The sequence below is a fragment of the Homarus americanus genome, unplaced genomic scaffold (assembly GCF_018991925.1).
Source record: "Homarus americanus isolate GMGI-L3 unplaced genomic scaffold, GMGI_Hamer_2.0 scaffold21505, whole genome shotgun sequence".
NCBI lineage: Eukaryota > Metazoa > Arthropoda > Malacostraca > Decapoda > Nephropidae > Homarus > Homarus americanus.
In genome coordinates, this window is record NW_024717788.1 from 264,365 (window position 1) to 285,916 (window position 21,552).

Genomic DNA, 21,552 nt, shown 5'->3' on the forward strand with positions numbered 1-21,552 from the left:
AACTGACACACAAAGACACGGGCCGCTCCTCAGACAGACAAGACGACAGGCAGGTAGACAGGCAATTACACAGACACACGCAAGTATTTCCACCCAAAGGAAGTAAGTGAGAGACATTGAGTCGTATATACAAAGAGAAAAGCCATCACGCTAACAAACACTTCACTCAGCTGCACAAGAAGAAACACAGTTGAACACACAGACAAAGAAGTGTTAGGAAGTTTGTTCAGATAAACACAAAAGGACAGGTTATTAGACAGACAGACGACAGGACAGACAGACAGACAGCCCCTCCAGCCAGCAGTTGCCGGTTGAGGGGGTTTTCCTGGGCGCATAAAGATTAACAAGTAAGCAGGAGGAAGGAGCGCGCGCTGGGTAATAACTCGGCCTGGTAGACACGCTGGTATTGATATTTCATAAACTTGCCGTCGCTGAAGCCAGGCCAGCGGTGCCCCAAACTTCGCTTCAGTTGCTCTCCACGCCGAGTCGCAGGACCGAGTTTACTAATCGTTGCTTAATGGCTGGCGGGGAGTTATTGGAGGCTGTGTGTATCAGAGATAACAGTGGGTGAAAAGGGATGGAGGTGGTGGTGTCGTGGTGCGTGTGTTTGTGTGAGAGAACTCGCCTCCTCCCAAGCTCCTCGTGCCACATGTCGTAGCTGGGCTTTGTGTACTAGTCTTCCCTACCTGCTGTTGCTGCTGGCTGGCTTTCTCTTACACACGCCCATGCGCATGAGGCTATCTCCGCACGCCCCATAGCCTTCAGTATGGACTCTGCGCATGCCCATCTAGTTCTGTATCATACTTAATTATATCTTTGAGTATGGAGTCTACAGTCTCGCATGTTTGAGTAACATCTCCGACACATGCCCACATACACAGTCCTAGTTATTTCTGTACAACTCACATATCTTTTGAATATCTACAGCATACTCCTCCCACACTACTGGGTCCTCACCACTCTCCCTCACCATTTTGAACGTGGACTCTGGACACACACACACACACACGTCTCAGCACATCTCCGTACACATACATCTATTGAGTCTATCACACCTTATGCATCTATACAATTATGTCCTATGTCACACGACGCAGCCTCAACGACTCTCGACAACACAAACAGCAACACGCATGACCGGTACACGTCCCCATACCTGCCAGCAGTACTTCTGTTTCACCTTCACTACTCACCTACCACAGCTGAACTAAGCTTTCATACAAGCCTATAAATACAAGCTAGGCCTTTACACAGCTTCAGATATTTGAGCCAAGTTTTCACTCACTAATACATTCGAGACCAATCATCCATACATACTATCGCTCTCACAACCTTAGCTCAGTTCTCCATGTATATGTTGAAGCCAGACACATATACACACATACCTGCAGTACTAAAACCAATTCTACCCTTACCCATACCTTTGAGTTTGACCTCCTACATACCCCCATTGATTCTAGATCTAGCGACACACACACACACACACACACACACACACACACACACACACATACACACACACACACACACACTTGAGAGGTTGTCATACACGCCCACGCAATTCAACACGAGATTGTCACACGCCCATACGCCTATAGTGTGCCCCAGCTATCAACAGTCTCCCACCCATACTATACTGTACCTCCCATAACTACAGATACACGTACAGTCCGGGAGAGAGTCATTAGTCATCAGAAAGTTAATCTAATGCTATATGGAACAGGATATTCTCACCTTCTTGTTAATCTTTATCAAATTTTTACTGTGTATATTATTAACTTATTACTGTTTATTCTATTTTTGTTTAATTTCACCAATACCATCACTAACACTACCACCAACACTATCACCATCACCATCACTAACACCAACACTAACACCATCACCAACACTAACACTATCACCAATACTAACACCATCACCACCACTAACACCACCACCAACACTATCACCATCACTAACACCATCACCAACACTAACACCATCACCAACACTAACACCATCACCAACACTAACACCATCACCATCACTAACACTACCACCAACACTATCACCATCACTAACACCATCACCAACACAAACACCATCAACAACACTAACACCATCACCATCACTAACACCATCACCATCACTAACACCATCACCAACACTAACACCATCACCATCACTAACACTAACACCACCACTATCACCAACACTAACACCATCACTATCACTATCACCAACACCAACACCATCACAAGCATAGTCAAATTAATACAAAGATGAATGTTGTTGATGAACGTCTGAGATGAGTATAGAAAAGGAGTGGTTTGTTGTGTGGTACATGATGAGTGTATGATGAGTGTATGGTGAGTGTATGTATGGTGAGTGTATGTATGGTGAGTGTATGGTGAGTGTATGTATGGTGAGTGTATGGTGAGTATATGAGCATTATAGGAAAGAGACGATCATGTAAGGAATCCAGACCAACGTAGGTGTACAGATAAATGATGAGTATTATTATCACATCTCAAAAGGACAATACAGGACTGTGTTTATAGATGATGTAGGTGAAGCAGAGGAGGGAACAGGTAGGCAGAGGTGGATATTTTCTCTTTTTAAATACAAAAAATAAAACTGTGATATAGATGAAAGGGAGGAAGAAGCCCGCCGACTGACTGATCCTGATGAACAAGGCGCAAACTGAGGTAATTTTGAGCAGAAATATACCTCAGGAGTTATATGACTACATGGCAACACTGTTAGGTTAAAATTAACACTAACATATATGTCTTACACCCGTATATGTATATTATACATATACATACTTTACATATTTCTTAATAGTCATGACATAGATAATTGGAATATATAACTCCTTGGATGCAATATTTACTACAATATTTTATTGGTCTCAAAACTCAGGTCGAGAATGTCCTGTACTGTACATATATGACTCTTAACACTAACACGGTAATATTACTTTTTGCATTATAAATTAACTGTGCATACATATTGCATAGATGTATTACTTCAAATTTATATATTTAATACTAAATAGAAGAAACACGAGTTAATAAAGAGTCTAACAATATTCAGTGTCCTCAAGAGCGACGCGAGCAAGAGGGGCTTAATTATCCTGCGGTCTGTGCCTGAGTCACAGACGTAAACACGACACTGATGTAGGAACTCTACCGGAGGTGAATCAAGTGTGCCAGAAATCATTACAGTGAGTAACATTCTCAGATGCACCAGTGTCAGATTAAGGCTTTCGACACTTGATGCTCCGTAGGCAACTTGCTGGATTAAATATTGCTACCTATGTGATCACAATAAATAATACTGTAAGAGAATAAATCATATTAAAGCCAAGTGTATAAACAATAAACATAAGGGACATTCTTCCTGTTTGTCATGAGGCGTTATCTTGAGTTCTCTTCCATTGCTTCATTTATTGTTTGAAGCAAATTCTTCATGTATTTAGACTCGGGATTTGCCAGTTCATCAACGCACTTACTGGAGGGTGAAGGAGTATATAATTTCTCCAGCGCCTTCTTCCTCGCCCTGGCGTTTCGATTGGTCTCCTGAAGGTACTTCCTGCTCGTTCACAAAATTCAGCTGTGTTGCCTCTTGCTGCAGGATGCTGGATGCTTCTTGGGCTTGGCTACCTCTGGCGTCCTCAAATATTGCTGCCTCGAGTATATGCGACTCCTGAGTACTAGAAGGTCTTGTCAAAATATTCTGGGTGACTGGAGGGTGAGTTAGGACCTCTTGAGTAACTTGAGTCTGAGTCAGGACTTCTTGAGTAATTTGAGGATGACTCATAACCTCTTCTGACACTGGAGGTTGATTCAGAACCTCATGATTTACTGTAGTTTGAGTTAGAGCTTCCCGAGACACTGGAGTTTGAGCCAATACCTCGTGAGTGTGAGGAGTGAGACCTTCGCCTTGTGTCAACACCTCGGCTGCCTCAGCTACAACTTGTAGGGGATTAAAGACATGAGCCGTGTGAAGAATCTGCTGCTGGTGATGGTGATGATGGTGGTGCTGCTGTCGGTGGTGCGCCTGAGAACACAACATCATCGGATTCTGATGCTGGGAAGCAACACCTGACTCCCCCGAGATAATCGTAGCATCGGCCACCACCTGTGTGTCAAGGGTGATTACCTGATCCGTCTGTACGATGACAGCGCCGTCAGGTGGGTCCTTGGTTGACTGTGGCTGACTGTGAGAATGTCCCACTACGATGTGTTGGTCCTGAGATGTGTCTTGCAGCTGATGAAGGAGCAAAGGTTTAATAATTATTAAACAGTTTAACGCTGTATGAGTTGTATGTCTTTCTGTACAAGAGAACATCACAGTTGAGTGGATAGTAAATACAGAAAAATGAAAACTTTTATAAGGTAATAAACAAGGAGACATAAGATCACCTGGTCTCCTGGGTGCTGGAGGTGCTGAAGGTGCTTAGACTGAACGGCGGCGATGGAGACACAGTCGGCTGGGGAGGTAGTAAGGCCGAGGGAGGGGAGGAGGGCGGCCACGTCCCCCGGTTGCTCTCCCACTTTGTCAGGCAGTATGAGGATCACCTGACGAGTGCCGTCGTCCTCACCCTCACCTGGGTTGGCCTCCGGTATGTGCTGGATCTGTGTGGTGGTAGTCAGACATTAATGATCATAGATATTGGTTGTATGTAAATTGAAAAAAATAAATAAAACCTCAGTAATAAGTAACTCGTTGTGTTCCTGTTCTCTGTTAAGTAGCAAAGTAATAAGTCAAAGACCCGAGTAAGTCAGGAATAGTCACCACTGATACTAAAATGTCCACTGTTGATCTCACCATAACGAGGGTGAGAAGAAACAAGCCAGGGTAAAGTTTCACTGAAGATTATAAAGATCAAAAGTAATATGAAACAACGATACAACACATTTGATGAGACTAAAAACCAACCACATGTGACTGGAAAATTGAGAAAACATTATTTATTCTGTTTTTTCTTATTCTATATATTCTTTAAACTGTTATTTTGACATAATTCATAATGATGAGTAGCGTCCACCAAATATCAACGAAGCATATATGAACACAAGTAGATGCCAGATATTGCCAAGTGTCGAGGGATTCTGTTACACGTCTGGTAACACAATACATCGTAGTTATTCAGGGAAAGTGGAAGGAAGGGTAGAGGCAGGAGTGGAGTGAGGAGTGGAGTGAGGAGTGGATGGAAGAGTGGAGGGGGTGGGAAGAGTGGAGGGAGGGGTGAAGATATGTGACACCCCATTACACACCTATTATAACCCCCCCCTCCCATCACACCTCCTCCATCACACCTACCACGATCCTCAGTGGGTGGGCTGTGTTGCTCTGAGCGTGGCCAGGTCTGAAGATGGAAGGCCGGCCGGCAGTGCGCAGGTAAGACCTCGGGCCACGACTGCCTGGACCTGTAGGGAACTGGTGCTCTGGGACACCTCGGGCACCTGAAAAAAAAATAAGTTAATGTTAAAAAAGGTGTCAGTGGTGTCAACTTCGAACAGAAAACGAACATAGATGCTACAACTACCTCTTCTTGTATTTGTTGTATATCGAAAATCTTTCAAGACAACGTATAGGAAATTACTTAATACTTAATTCTTAGTGTTGATTAGGCAGGTGTAGTATATCACCGTCTACCTGTCTGTAAGTGTCTCTGTGTGTCTTAGGTCACTTTGGGGTGTTACACCAAGGACAATGTGGGTGTATTTTACACTATTCAGTGGTACTCTTCATAATTTAATCTACTCTAGATGATATGACTGGCGTAGTGAATAATAACATTTAGATTTGATAAGATGGTGCCTTGATTTATAACAGTCTGGAATATTAAGAATCAAGGTGGTTTAAACCCCTCTAGTACCGAACTGAACTATGATTTGAAGCTTCTTGATTATTTGGAGAGACATTCACGTAGTAAGAACAGTTAGTGCCATACAACAAGGAGAAGAATTGAGGTAATGTTGTCATTTGCTTTGAGAATAATGTTCCGATGCCGTCTGTTATACCAGTATAGTTAAGAGACAAGCTGTACAATCAACTACTAAAGTCCGTTCGCCTCTCCTCCTGAACCATGAACCCCTAGATTCAGACTCACGAATCCGAAATATTTATGGGGAGAATAATGTATCAGTTATACTGCTTCAGGTTCATGAGTCTGAATTTCAGGGTTCGTGGTTCAGAAGGAGAGAAGGGAATGGACTTTAGTAGGTGACTGTACCTAACAAACTCTAACGCTCTAGGCGTGATAAAGTCAGTCTGTTGTCACATCCATTGAATAATAACAGGCAGGACGATTTAGCAGACATAAATCACTGTTTTTTGTGGCAAGGAGGAAAGATTGTATGATAAGGTGATAAGGTGATGTAAATACAGACGACAAACTTATCTCGTTAACATGATCCACGATACTTCCATTTGTTTTACTCCTCCTCCTTATGATCTCATGTTGTTGATCCCCCTTAACCCCCCCCCCCTTGACTTCTCCCTGTTAGAGGTTACTCCCCCCCCCCTGACATCACCCTGTTAGAGGTTACTCCCATCACTCCCTGACCTCACTTACCTGCATCAAGAGGAAAGTTACTGGAAGCGGTCACTCTCTCCACCTCCCCTTGCAGTTCGTCTCCTCTCCTCCCCATCATCCCCGCTTCCTCCCCGGTGTTGCCTGGCCTCCCCTCAGAGTCATGTGGACCCTTGTTGTCGGCCACATACTCCCCGATGTCCAGCGAGCGTTTGATCTGAGAGAGGACGTCCTCCTCACCTTCTTCAGTGTCCTCGCTACCCGGGTCGTCTGGGTCCTCGCATTTGACGCGCCGAGAACCACTGGGGCGTCTGTATGATAAATAGATAGATAACCAAACAGACAGATAGAGAGAAACAGACAGAGACAGACAAATAGACAGAAACAGACAGACAGGCAGACATATCTATTCACCATAAGTAGCATAGAAATTCACATTGATTCAGATCTAAAAAAACAAAAACATTGTAAACATTAAAAAAAAACTACAAAATACATTGGAGGGGGAAATTTATTAACTTCTGAATCTATTACTGACTATAATAACCAAAATACACCTAATAAATCTCTATGGTATTTGACTGATCAATCTCCAATACGTTTAGATCATATATAACAAACACAGAAAAAAACCCACATCTAGTTGACATGAAAATTCTGATTATTACGTTCAGTGTTTATTATGTTAACTATAAAAAACTATAAATAAATCTTGATGTTTACGTGTTAAGGAGTATGGAGTATAGTGTGGTGAGATGCTGTATTAAGGAGGCAGAATGTGTACAGGTGATGTGAGATGATGTATTGAGGTAGAATGTATACAGGTGACGTGAGATTATGTAATTAGGAGGTAGAATGCATACAGGTGACGTGAGATGATGTAATTAGGAGGTAGAATGTATACAGGTGATGTGAGATGATGTAATTAGGAGGTAGAATGTATACAGGTGACGTGATATGATGTAATTAGGAGGTAGAAAGTATACAGGTGATGTGAGATGATGTAATTAGGAGGTAGAATGTATACAGGTGATGTGAGATGATGTAATTAGGAGGTAGAATGTGTACAGGTGATGTGAGATGACGTAATAAAGAGTGAAGGTGTATGTATAGTGAAGTTAGAGACAGCAGGTGTTGGATGAGAGTACCTGAGCCGCTGCTTGTGGACGAAGAGGAGCGGAGTGGTGGTAACAGTGGCGTCCTCCTCAGCGCGGTAGTAACTCCTGATGTGTAACGTTATCTGGGGAGGAAAGAAGAGGAAAAGGTGTTGTAATTAACCCTTTGAGGATGATGGTTTAACTCCTTGAGGATGATGGTTTAACTCTTTGAGGATGATGGTTTAACTCTTTGAGGATGATGGTTTAACTCTTTGAGGATGATGGTTTAACTCCTTGAGGATGATGGTTTAACTCTTTGAGGATGATGGTTTAACTCATTGAGGATGATGGTTTAACTCTTTGAGGATGATGGTTTAACTCTTTGAGGATGATGGTTTAACTCTTTGAGGATGATGGTTTAACTCTTTGAGGATGATGGTTTAACTCTTTGAGGATGATGGTTTAACTCTTTGAGGATGATGGTTTAACTCTTTGAGGATGATGGTTTAACTCCTCGAGGATGATGGTTTAACTCTTTGAGGATGATGGTTTAACTCTTTGAGGATGATGGTTTAACTCCTTGAGGATGATGGTTTAACTCTTTGAGGATGATGGTTTAACTCTTTGAGGATGATGGTTTAACTCCTTGAGGATGATGGTTTCTCTTTGAGGATGATGGTTTAACTCTTTGAGGATGATGGTTTAACTCTTTGAGGATGATGGTTTAACTCTTTGGGGGAAGTTAGTAACCAATAGGGGGAAAACGACGCACCAGTGACCCATACTATTCCCTACTCCCCAATATCAAACTCCCCATCAAGAACTTTTTTCTCCCCGCCAAGGACAGTTTTCCCCTCCACGGACGTTTATTTCCACACCACGGACGTTTTTCTTCCTATTAATCTAAGGACTTTGGGGGAGGTGAATGGGTGAGGAAGGAAGGAAGGAAGGAAGGAAGGGGATTGGATGGAAGAAAGGAAGGGGGATACTGGTGGTGATGGTAGAACGAGACAGGTAGGTGAGGGGAAAATTAACTGGGGAGCGGGGAGGGAAAGGGGGAGGGGGGGTGGGGGAAATACCTGTAGGCTTGGCGAAGTGGGATGGGGGTGTAGATAGGGGTGTAAGAGTTTGGCGAAGTGTAAAGGTTTGGCGAAGTGGGATAGGGGGTGTAGATAGGGGTGTAAAAGTTTGGCGAAGTGTAAAAGTTTGGCGAAGTGTGAGTGTTTGGGTAAGTTTGGTGTGGTAGGGAATAAGATTGTCGGAGTGGGATGGAGTGGGGAGGAGGAGAGGGGTAGGGAGGCAATAATTACGAGGTAGAGAGGGATGGGGGAAGGGTAGGGTAGTGGGGGGGTGGGGTAGGGAGGTGGGGGTGGGGTAGTTTCATATACGACCCATGACAGACTCGCTAAAATAACTTAACGCCAAATGATGTTGATGCAATCTTGAAATATGTTTGTCCTTCACAAGCATAAATTCTTACCAAGGTCTTTTGTTGTCAATAGCGGCCGTCCTTAATTATGCATTTATATTTTTGCTTTTATTTAACTCATCGCTATTATTTAATTTTTGGTGTTTCGTTGTAATTTATCTATTGTTTGAATCGATCATTTTTTGGGGGGGGTTTATTTGAATATTTTTATTTTTTTAGTATTATTGTTATTTCTTGTTTCAATATATTTCATTGAATTTTTTATTATTTTTTTTTCGTTTATTCTGGTTTATTGAATTTAATATTTTTTTATTATCAACAAATTATTTTATTTCATGGTAATTTTATTCTATTCTTTCACTTCTTTTATTTTATTATCCTTCAACCTTTATTTATTGATCCTTATTTGCTTATTTTTCTATTATCTTATTCTATTATTATTCTACATTTACTCAATTATTTTATTTCCCATTTACATTATATTTTTATTAAATTCTAGTATTTTTTTTATCCGTCTAAATCTTAAGCTATTATTTCCTGGTCATTATAAACACTTAATTTACCATTCTAATTTATGCAGTAATGTGCTAATTAACTAAGACTTATAATTCCTTCGATCAAAGTTTATTAAGATCAATAATAATTTGTGATCGATTAATTATGGTGTCGTCTAGTGAGGGGTCTTGGGGTCTTGTAGGAATTTTTGGGGGTCTTGGAGGAGTTTTGGGGACTTGGGGAGTTTTGGAGTCTTGGGGAGTTTTGGAGTCTTGGGGAGTTTTTTGGGGGTCTTGGGGGAGTTTTGGGGACTTGGAGAGTTTTTTGGGGGTTTTGGGGAGTTTTGGGGGTCTTGGGGAGTTTTGGGGGTCGTAGGAGTTTTGGAGTCTTGGGGAGTTTTTTGGGGGTTTTGGGGGAGTTTTGGGGTCGTGTGGGAGCTTTGGAGTTTTGGGGTCTTGGGGAGTCTTAGGGGAGTTTTGGAGTTTTGGGATCTTACGGGGAGTTTAGCAGTTGAAGGTGGAGGCTGGAGGAGAAGATTGAAAGTTTTGAGGTTGGAGGTTGAGGATTAAAACTTGGAGGTCTGAGATTGAAAGTTGGAGTTACAATGCAAGAGTTTTGAGGTTGTGAGGCCATAAAGTTTAGAGGTAGTAATTATAACTGACGTATTTACATAGTGATAACATCTGGCACCTGGAGACAAGATTACATAACAGAATAATGACTCGATTAACATTCCAACACTTCGAGACGAAATTACACAGGAAAACGATAACTCAAAATGTAAATAAAACGTTCTAGCCACAGACGATGCGTTTTAGCGGTCAGAGGCGACATCTAGAAATTAGAGTCGATGCGTTCTACCAGTAAGATGCAATGCGTTCTATCAATAAGAGGCAATGCGTTCTATAAGTAATAATAATCGATGCGTTCTAGTGGTAAGAATCGGTGCGCTCTAGTGATAAGAGTTGACGCGTTCTAGCGGTAAAAGTCAACGCGTTCTAGCGGGAAGTTACGACGCATTCTAACAGTTAAGAGTCGACGCGTTCTATCAGCAGGAGACAATGCGTTCTAGCGGTAAGAGTCGATGCGTTCTAGCGGTAAGAGTCGATGCGTTCTAGCGGTAAGAGTCGATGCGTTCTAGCCACCTAGAGACGATATCTCCCAGGAGTCACAAAGAGAAAAATAAAACAACAACAAGATATCACAATGACCTGAGCCAACCTACCCTAAAACCTAACCCAGCCCAGGACAAGCCAAGCCAAACCAAGCCAAGCAAGTCCAGTGAGCCGTAGCGTGTTCACTGTTCAACTGCAGTTATCATAAATCCCAGACGCGGGTTCATATACTTGTCTCGAGGCTGACTCTAATGTGAACAGGATGAATAAAACAATAATTCGAGTTACACGACATACTGCATGAGTAAGACACCACACCTTCCTGTGATCAGTCGCATCCTGAATACACAAGTTGAGAGAGAGAGAGAGAGAGAGAGAGAGAGAGAGAGAGAGAGAGAGAGAGAGAGAGAGAGAGAGGTGATAACGGGAGGTATTTAGTAAAGAATAAAGAAATATGAATAATAAAACAAAATATATAAGTTGAGAGAGAGAAAGAGAGAGATAGAGACAGACAGAGAAATAATAATAATAATGATAGGTATTAAAGAAGAATAAATGTAATAAGAAACAAAGGAAATTTAATAACAGCTGATATTCAAGACAAAAATAAGAAATAATCAAAAGGAAATAATCAAATCAAATAATAATAAGGAAATAATAACATTAATAAACAAAGGAAGATAGAGAGAATTAAATAACAAAATAACAGAGATGTAAAAGTTAGAGTAATAAGAAAAAGGAAATAAGAAAAGTAATGATAAATGAGGAATTAAGCAATAACACCTTACCCAGATCACATAACTCATATGATGATAATTTCAACAGGTAAAAAGAACAAGAAAAACAAAAACAAGACCAAGTTGAATACACAATTGAGTTAGACAGAGAAAAGAGGATAATTACTCCAAAAATAATAACAGGGGAAACGACAAGTGATGAATAGGCCAATGGTAATAATAATAGTGAATAATAACAGGGAGAAAGTCAAGTGATTGATAAAATGTGAAAGTATACAAATAATGAATGTGTGATGTGTAATTATAACCGGATATTAAATATAATAATAACAGGAATATAATGATGGAGAGGTTATTAAATTTTGTTTTGTTTTTAGTACAGATTACATAGTATATATAATACAGTGTACACATATCCATCTATGTACGTATTGGAACACATACACGTGCTTATGAATGTATATTTGTATACACAAACGCATACATGTACACTGATAAGAGAGAAAATACACACACACACACACACACACACACACACACACACACACACACACACACACACACACACACACACACACACACACACACACACACACACACACACACACCAGCAACAACAACGACAACAAATACATCCGTCTATTTAACTTGTGCTAGAAACTTATTTAAAAAATCACGTCAATCAAACATGAATTTAACATGATTGCACACGCTGTAAAAAATTAATCGGGTAATTTTCAAACTTCAGAATTAATCACCACGAACATGTAAATGAGCAAGACTAACACTATTGGTTGAACAGTGCTGTGTGTCATGGCTGAGGGATGATATAATACTGTGTAAGAGAAAACTGGTGATAACAGGTAACTTTTAGAGTGTATGAGTGTATGAATCCCTTTAAAAGAAGAATTATAATCATGCAAGAACTAAATTATCTAAAAAAAAAAGTAGAAAAAAATATAAACAGAACTTATATCTATGGAAAGTTGGATTTTGCGGTAAAATCTAAAAAAAAAAAATATATAAAATAAAACTGGAAAGACAAAACAACAAATCATCTGCACTACTCACGTCCTCCTTTGTCTGAAATGATGATCTATGTTTCTCCAGCAGGTGAGCCTGGAACTCCGTCGCGTAGTTACTCTTAAAGATGTGACGTTCCAGGTTGTGTGAGGTCGTGCCAAAAGAGAGTGGCACTTCTTGACCAAGCGGCTGTGTCTCCTCAATACCCAAAGACTTAGACACTCCAAACTCCATTAGTTTTGAGTTTCCAGTTTCCAGAGGTTGAGAAGCTGATGATGTTCCAGGATCCAGAGACCTAGAGGAAGATGCTGTAAGGTTGAGGGAGTGTGAGGCTGGGATGCCGTGGTCGCCTGCTGGAGGAGGATGCTGAAGAGGGTCACACAGACGGCACTCGTACATGAACCTTCCAGGGTGGCACTTGGTCTTCAACATGTGTTTACGAAGGTTCTCCTGAAACAAGTGATCATTTTCTACTACCCATAATCTCAGTTCATTACATAAAACACAATATTACAGGAAAACAGGTACAGATACAGCCGTTAGGAACAGTGAGAATACAGCGCACTGATTACTGAACTTCATCCCACAAGGAGATAACATGACCGGGCACTGTACTCGACCACCTTCACTTCCCAAACTAAATTCAATAACCCATGTACAGCTGGGTCGATCTGGGGAGCCTCGGGCGTGAACTAGCGACATTTAGTACTAGGAGGCGAATGCTATTACTATCGAACATATATAACAAAGAAGAGGTGATAAGATACACTCCTACACCTATATAAGAGATAGGTACTGTATACGAACTCACCTGATTATTGCAAACATAGGCGCAGTAGGGACAGGAGAAGGGCGTGGAGCCAGTGTGGAGGCGCAGGTGGCGGCGGAGGTGAGGGAGATGAGCGGTGGAGTAGTTACAGTGGGGACAGTCGTACTTGTCGCCCGCACTCCGCTTGTGGCCCTGCCGGTGCCTGGACACGCAACACAAACAATCCAGTCTTAACCAAACAGTCATATGCTCCCACACCACGAATTGCATCCTAAATTAAAGTCTCTAGAATAATACAGTAACAACATACATATATATATAAGGGGAGAAATACCACTAAACTGTAACCTTTAAGGGAGACTGTTACTGTAATATGATGAATTTATACAGTAATACAAACACTCACACATACATACAAAGATGCAACTACAAATTAAGGTAATATTTGATCTGTTATTGAAGTGATTTGAGTGTAAATGGGTATTATATATATATATATATGTAAATTATCCGGTTTCCTCACCCTTAAATACTACGTTGAAAATAAATACCTAATATAAAGCTGGATATTTTCACCTGCGATTAATTGTGTTATGTAAACATCTTATGATACTTGTTAGTATTATTTAGGTGTAAGTATAATGCCGAGTTGTTAGTTAAATTTTATAAAACAAATATTTAAATAATTATATGGAGTTTATTATTGTATGACGCGGTCTGTCTGTCTGTCTGTCTATCTATCTATCTGTCTGTCTAGTTACCTGCCTGTCTATTTATCTACCTGTGTTTCCATCTATCTACCTAACTTGTCATTCTATATACCTACCTGTCCATCTGTCTACCTGTTTGTCTATTTACCTGTGCACCAGTGAACAATAACACAACTCACAGGTATATATTAATCCTCTCTCTCTCATAAAAATAATAAATAGGAATTATAAAAAAAAAACAACAACAAGGGATTAAACTTCATATTTTTATCACATGTTAACCAAGGAGTGTGAGTAAGTTATTGTGTTCACTGAGGAGGACTATAGACTTCCGGGGGTCAGGCGTGAGGTGACTTATCATGTGACAATGTGTGTGTGAGTGTGTGTGTGTGTGTGTGTGTGTGTGTGTGTGTGTGTGTGTGTATAATATTCAACCAACGTAAAGCTTCAACTCACGACAAGGGTTTAATCTCTCTCTCTCTTTCTCTCTCTCTCTCTCTCTCTCTCTCTCTCTCTCTCTCTTTCTCTCTGTGTTAGTTTCCTCCATTTTCTCTCTGTCCCTCTTTCTTCTTCTTCCTTCCTTCCTTCAACTCTTCCTCCTACGTTACCCCATTTATCTCCCTCTTCTTCCTCCTCCTTCCCTTTCTCTCTCCTTCTTCTTCCTCCTCTCTATCCGCCCACTCTTCCCGAGCATGATATCTCCTCCCGCCTCTAGTCTCACCTCACGATCACGACTCCTCCCACCCTCTCCCTCTTCTTACCTCTCCCACCACCTTACTCCTCCTCCTCCTCCTCCCACTATCTTTTACCTTCTCCCTCCTCTCTCTCTCTTCCCACCTTCCCCCTCATCCTCCCACTTTCTCCCTCACCCCCTCCCTCTTCTCACCTCCACCATGATCTCCTGTCATCTCCCTCCCATTCCCTCCACCCTTCCTACTTCTCTTCCTCCCCGTTCCGCTCCTCTTCAGATGGTGTCCAGTCCAAGGTTATTGAGGTGACCTTACAAACAGCCAGACTCAAGATTAATTTACTTGTCTATACCTGTGTGTCGACATGTCCTACTTGTCTACAAGACCTACCTGTCTACATGACATACCTGTCTATACGACCTACCTCTCTACAAGACCTACCTGTCTACAAAACCTGCCTGTCAACATGACCTACCTGTCCCCACGACCTACCTGTCTACATGACCTACCTGTCTACACGACCCACCTGTCTACAAAACCTACCTGTCTACATGACCTACCTGTCTATACGACCTACCTCTCTACAAGACTTACCTGTCTACAAAACCTACCTGTCCACACGACCTACCTGTCTACACGACCTACCTGTCTACGCCTGACTTACCTGTCTACTACACACGACCTACCTGTACCGACCTACCTGTCTACGCCTGCACGACTACATACCCTACCTGCCCATGCTGATGATCCTCACAACAGACAATAATCTGAGTGGCGCCAGACTGACGCCATCATAAACCAGCGGACCACTATCACCCCCGGAGTGTTTGTTCAATCAAGTCGTGATAAAGGCTTTGAAATGCACTGTCATTCATAACATTAACCTTTCACATTATGATGGTGGGCAGCCTTCTGTAAACAAGGCCAATGTTGACTCATTTATTAATTATCAAAGACATCAGTAGAAATTATTTGATTCGTTTAATAAAAGAATATACAGTTTGATTTGATAATGTATCCGTGACAATAGGGAAATATAATCCGACTATATACAGAAGACAAAAAAGAAATTCGATTTGTATATAAGCAAAATGAGAATAAACATTTTTGATTCGTTAATTAGTATAATATCAGTATAAACGATCTGATTGGTTCAACTTATCGACTCTGTCATCTGGAGAAACTCGTTTTGTTTATCAATTCTTTGGGTATGATAATAAACAGTGTGTTTCTTTTACTGCTAGTACTTAACGAGGCATTAGAATAAACAGCTTGATGCGTTATTACACTGCTCAAAACAACATACACTACTCACAACAATATTAAATACTCAAAATAATACTACAGGTTACTCAAAACAACACTATGGACTACTAACAACATTATGGACTACTCACAACAACAATACAGGCTACTCAAAACAACATCATAGACTACTCACAACAGCACTACAGGCTACTCACAAAATCATAGACTATACTCACTACAGCACTACAGGCTACTCAAAACACTGTTCATGAAACAACTCACATCTTAAGCATGCTGGGAGACTCGCACTGGACACCACACACATCACACAGCACCGGGGACGGGGAGGGAGGGTGGGGCACCATCGTCCTCTTGTTCCTGCGGCCGCGCTCAGAGGAAGAAGATTCAAGTTCCTGGCGAGGGTCTGATGCTTCCAGGTCCTGCTGGTCAGATGGTGCTGCAGGGGCGGAATGCGTGTGGGCCTCTACCTGGTGCCGATGTAAGTGCCATCTGGTGGTGAGAGGTAACCCTTAAATGTTAGTTAATTTTAACCCTATAACTTTTTAAGGGTCCAGTGGTGGTACAGTTTACAGCTTAAATTAATGACTGTACAGACATCTTGAGTGTGTCTTTAGGACCAGGATTCTCTACAGCGTCATGGTAACTGTGTATATCTAAAGTGGCTCCTGGTACAGAAATCCATTCAAGGATCAACTCACTCCTCTGTACCCACTCACTACCTGTACGCAATTAGTACCTGTACCTAAGCAATACCTGTACTCACCTTACCTGTTCATCTTGGTTTGGGATATGTTATATAATCTCCCTATAGCTCAGGTGGGAGTATTCTTTTGTCCCAGTATTTATGGTCCACCTTTAAAAGTTCACAGTTAATACCATCACTTTAGGAATTTTGGTTCCTCAGTCACACTTATTTAGCGTCTCCTGAGCACCTGTATAGGTTTAAACAAAGAGTACAGTGTCACTTTTGAACACGTGGTAATGAAGTCGTCGACGGGTATGTTACAGAAAATACAGTTTAGATTCATAGTGATCTCCTAAGAGGTTACAGCCGAGTGTAAACTTTTCGGCTCTGAATTTTATCTCTCATTGAAGGATTTTTGTGTGTGTGTGTGTGTGTTTTTGTGGCCCACTTACTGTTGTTATCGATTTCTCGTGAAGTGACCTGGATCTTATGATGGTCTTCCCGGTTACTCAGAGAACGTTTCTTTAGTGAGTTACAGAGACAGAGACACGAGTTACCTCTGATTATGTGGGTCTTGTGACGGGGGTGGGGGTGTGTATGAGGGGTGTGGGGTGTATGAGGGGTGTGGGGGTGTATGAGGGGTGTGGGGGTGTATGGGGGGGGGAGTGGGGGTGCTTAGCATAAAATCAATGAATACTCTACGTTTTCTTGACCAGATGATCACTCTAGGGTGGTGCTATAGATTACTAGTTGGAATCAGATACATATCAGTCAGTGATGTATCGCTCACTGAAGGACACAACAAGAACTATTTTACATTAGTTGGAGGATAAATATTCAAGCGAGGAATTGTTGTTTGATTTACCTGTTAGAAAGTGTCTTGCCGCAGGTGTCACAAAGGGCGGGGCCGTGGGAGCTGCCGCCGTGGGTGTGGACTACTGATAAGTGCCTCTCAAGCCACACCTGCTGGGGAAACTTCCTGGAGCAAAGGTGGCAGGGGTGTGGCCACTCATTACTGTGGTTCAACATGTGGCCCTTGACGGAGGAGAGCCGGAGGTTGGTCTGTCGTAAGAAGAAAATGTTTGAGATAAAATTACACAGCTGGCTATTGTGAGTCACCCTCCTACACCAACCTCGAAGTATGACAAGACAAAGTGACCATCAATCACAAACACACATGCAAGGAATATCGACTGTGACTCACCTTGCATATATGGCAGGCGTGCCGGCCGTCAGGTCCACGCTGGCCATGTGCGAGCGTCTTGTGTGTGAGCACGTGAGCTAACAGGTCATTCTTGAAAGTGCACAGGTCGCACTTGTGGTCCCCCATCAGGTCGCCAGGTACGCCTCGACACACCCGCTGGTGCTGAGCCAAGTCAGAACGGAGTGGGGGCACAACACCACACAAGTGACATGGCGTGCAGTCCTTCTGGTGCTCCTGACACATGTGTCGCCGGAGTGCAGGGAGGTCCTCCACCTCCACGTAACATAGACTGCACGTCCTCACCACGGAGAGGCCGCGCTGTCGTCCCAATGTTGTCCGATGCTCAGCCGACCGCCTGTGTAGCTCAGCCTGCCTATGGGTCGAGAAGGCGAGGCCACAGACAAAACAGTGATAGGAATGGCTTTTACCGCTCGATGTATCGTGAGTTTCCCGAATGTGTGTACGGATTTGCCGCTCACGCAGCGCCTTGAAGCTGCACTGAGGGCAGCGAAGGAGCCGGTGATCATTGAGCTGAAAGCCAGGTTCCTGATGATGAACCCTCCGGTGTGTCCGGTACTCCCGCATGTACCTGAAGGTTCCGTCCCCAAGTGGACACACCACCCCCGTCCTGCTGCTCAGTACCACCTGGCGCGCCTGCAGTACTGTGTCTCGTGCGTTGTCCAGGTGGTGAGGCGTCTGCAGGTGCCGAAGGATGCCCGACAGCCGCATCTCTTCTTCGTCAGTACAAGCAGAACAGGAAAACAGAGTCTTCACTTCATCGTCTTCAGGGTCGTCAACATGGGTTTTCATGTGAACTAAAAAATCTTCTTGCAAGTTACAGTAAAACTTGCAGCCGCTGCAATGAAACGGCGAAGTTTTGACAATGGCGCTGAAGTTCTGCAGAAGTATTTGGTTAAAGTTAGAATCAATTTCCTCACACCTGCTCTGCCTATACTCCAGTTCGTTGTGGATGTGAGCCAGAGAAGCAAAGTGCAGCGCTGCGTAAGCCTCGCCGAAGGACAGTTTACAAATGGGACATAATAATTTGGGAGTACATAGTGAAACTTTCTTTACCTCTTCCTCCTCCTCGTCTACATTTGGCTCCTGTTTCACTTCTTTCTGCGCGTAGAGTAACTTACTCTCCGTCAGAGTTTCATTTGCATTCTTATACGTATTGCCAGTAGCTCTCTTTAAGGTCTGGTTAGTCTTTTTGTCATCAACAGAAACAATCTTCCTGCTCTTCAACTGTGCGATGGTCGACTTGAGAAAGTTCTGCGCCTTCAATTTTGTTGATCTGACGGGTCTGCCGGAAACTAATGTAGGAGTAACTTCTTTACAGATTTTAGTTGCCTTCCTCCCTGACGCCTTGTTCTCGTTGACGAAGTGGAGTTCTGAGTTCAAGTGACGCTCATAAGTCTCCTTACCCTTGAGGGTCCGGTTACAGGCGTGGCAGTGGTACTCCACGCTGCTTCCAACTTTTATAATGTTAGTCATTTTTTTACCGGGAAGCCACTTTCCTTTAGTGTATGTTGGGGGAGGTGGCATGAGTGAGTCTTCATCTTCCTCTGCATCATCTTCTTCCATCTCTTCGTCCTCTTCCAGTTCGTTCTTTGGTGTGGCTGGTCTCCACTTGCCTCCAACAGATGGCGGGGGTCGGCTTCCTGGTCTCCATTTACCTCCGGTGTGGTGATGTGGAGGCCCGGTTTCATCGTCATCATCTTCATCAAACTCTTCCTCGTCATCCTCGTGCCGTCTCTTCGCCGGTGCTTTACTCCTGAGCTCAAGAGATGAAAGAAAATCGTCTTGTCGCAGTTCCGACTTTTCCTGAGCAGTGTGCTCGTTGTCCGGTGACATGTGAGTCTCGCTGTACTTAAGGTCACCTTCTCTAAACTCTGAGTCACTGCCTCGTATTTCCTGATCCCTCCTCTTCTCCCTGTCTAGTTCTTTCTCTTTAGTGTTTTCAATTTCAACATTATCTTCGATTTTGTGAACAGTTTGTGTTTCCTGTTTAGCTTTACATTGCTCGAGTGTCGGGACAGTGGTCAGCAGAGGCTCCTGGGGGGCAGGCTGAAGGGAATAAAAATCAGAATACCTCGACTCAAAATTCTGACTTTCAAGCTCATATGACGTGGACGCCACTTTAAATAACGCAATGGCTTCACTGTGAGTTTCTGACTCCCCTTCGTGTTGGATTTTATTGTGGTCGCTGAATGAGTCAAAGTGTCTGAAGAGTGTCATATTGGCTGACTCCTGGCTGTGAGGCAGAAGAGGGTCGCCGTAGCCAGTGAAGGGAGCCTGTGAAGTGTTCGGTCTATGATTGAGTGAGAGAGATTCCTGGGGTTTAGATTTCAGTGAGGAATGACTATTTCTCATCTGAGGTTCGGTGTGTTGCTGCGACATGGAGGTGGTGAACTCTTCCATGACTGTGTAGGAGTCGTGGAGGTGCCCCACCTCAGCCCTAGTGACAGGTGGGTCTTCTGTTGTCTGTGTGGGCTGCTCGACATAACAGTCTCTCAGGGTTACCGAGGTTGATGAATCATACTTAGAACCGTCTAAATATTCCCCGTGATGAGCCAAAGTCTCATGAGTTCCCTCGTGGCTTGTGATTTTGGAGTCGTCGTGTGGAAAGGGGTTTTTGCTGCTCGAGTACCGTACAGCTGTCTCCCGGGTACTGTCGGTCTTCTGCGAGTCGTCCTCCTTCCTGTAGTCATCTCTACCCTCGTCTTCTGTTGGTGGCTCCTGTTCAAGCTGCTTCCTCTTCTGGGATGTGGTGGAGGCGACACACCCCGCCTGCCTGTGACTAACGTAGTTGTTGAGGCCGACGATGGTGGCACGACAGCGGAGACACATGTGAGCATCTTCCACCTCCTCCATACCTGACGATGTTGTGTACCTGTAGGATCCTGTAAGGTGAAGGACATCTCTGGTGAAAAAAGTTCATGAAGGACATAATGAACACATACAAAATCACCTGAGCTTAATTCTAATATGTTATTTATTTTGATAGAGGTGGTAGTGGTGGCAGTGGTGGTGTTGGTGGTGGTAGTGGTGGCAGTGGTGGTGTTGGTGGTGGTAGTGGTGGTGTTGGCGTTGGTGGTGGTAGTGGTGGTGTTGGCGTTGGTGGTGGTGTGGTGTTAGGCGTTGGTGGTGTAGTGGGTGTTGGCGTTGGTGGTGGTAGTGGTGGTGTTGGCGTTGGTGGTGGTAGTGGTGGTGTTGGCGTTGGTGGTAGTGGTGGTGGTGTTGGCGTTGGTGGTGGTAGTGGTGGTGTTGGCGTTGGTGGTGGTAGTGGTGGTGTTGGCGTTGGTGGTGGTAGTGGTGGTGTTGGCGTTGGTGGTGGTAGTGGTGGTGTTGGCGTTGGTGGTGGTAGTGGTGGTGTTGGCGTTGGTGGTGGCGTAGTGGTGGTGTTGGCGTTGGTGGTGGTAGTGGTGGTGTTGGCGTTGGTGGTGGTAGTGGTGGTGTTGGCGTTGGTGGTGGTAGTGGTGGTGTTGGCGTTGGTGGTGGTAGTGGTGGTGTTGGTGGTTGAGGGACGAAAAATAATCCCACATAAAAATCAAGAAAATTATACCCAATAAATAATGTAGAGTAAAGTAAATTAAGACTCCCTCACCAGAAACAGTATCTCAGTAAATTGCCTTAAATAACCAAACATCTTGTACCGGGGGGGGGGCAGTCTTACATTCACTAACACGCCTCCATTAGCCTTTGAAATCCTGTGATAAATGACGAAACTCCATCATATCGTATGCTATCTGATGGTAAGGGTAAATATTATGGTGTGAGATCTATAATTCCTTCACAGAT

General features: G+C 43.3%; 1 protein-coding gene across 1 annotated transcript; it reads right to left on the reverse strand.

Annotated features, from left to right (window-relative positions):
- Positions 1 to 2,900: 2,900 nt before the first annotated feature.
- Positions 2,901 to 20,633, reverse strand: LOC121859031. Its single transcript, XM_042355693.1, has 10 exons — positions 17,752 to 20,633; positions 17,413 to 17,609; positions 16,124 to 16,351; positions 13,237 to 13,396; positions 12,474 to 12,875; positions 7,678 to 7,769; positions 6,572 to 6,840; positions 5,314 to 5,456; positions 4,413 to 4,625; positions 2,901 to 4,257 (listed from the first exon to the last, which is right to left on the reverse strand). Exons 1-10 carry the CDS (start codon positions 20,623 to 20,625, stop codon positions 3,496 to 3,498), a joined length of 5,340 nt encoding a protein of 1,779 aa, XP_042211627.1. The 5' UTR covers positions 20,626 to 20,633; the 3' UTR covers positions 2,901 to 3,495.
- Between the last annotated feature and the right edge of the window lie 919 nt (positions 20,634 to 21,552).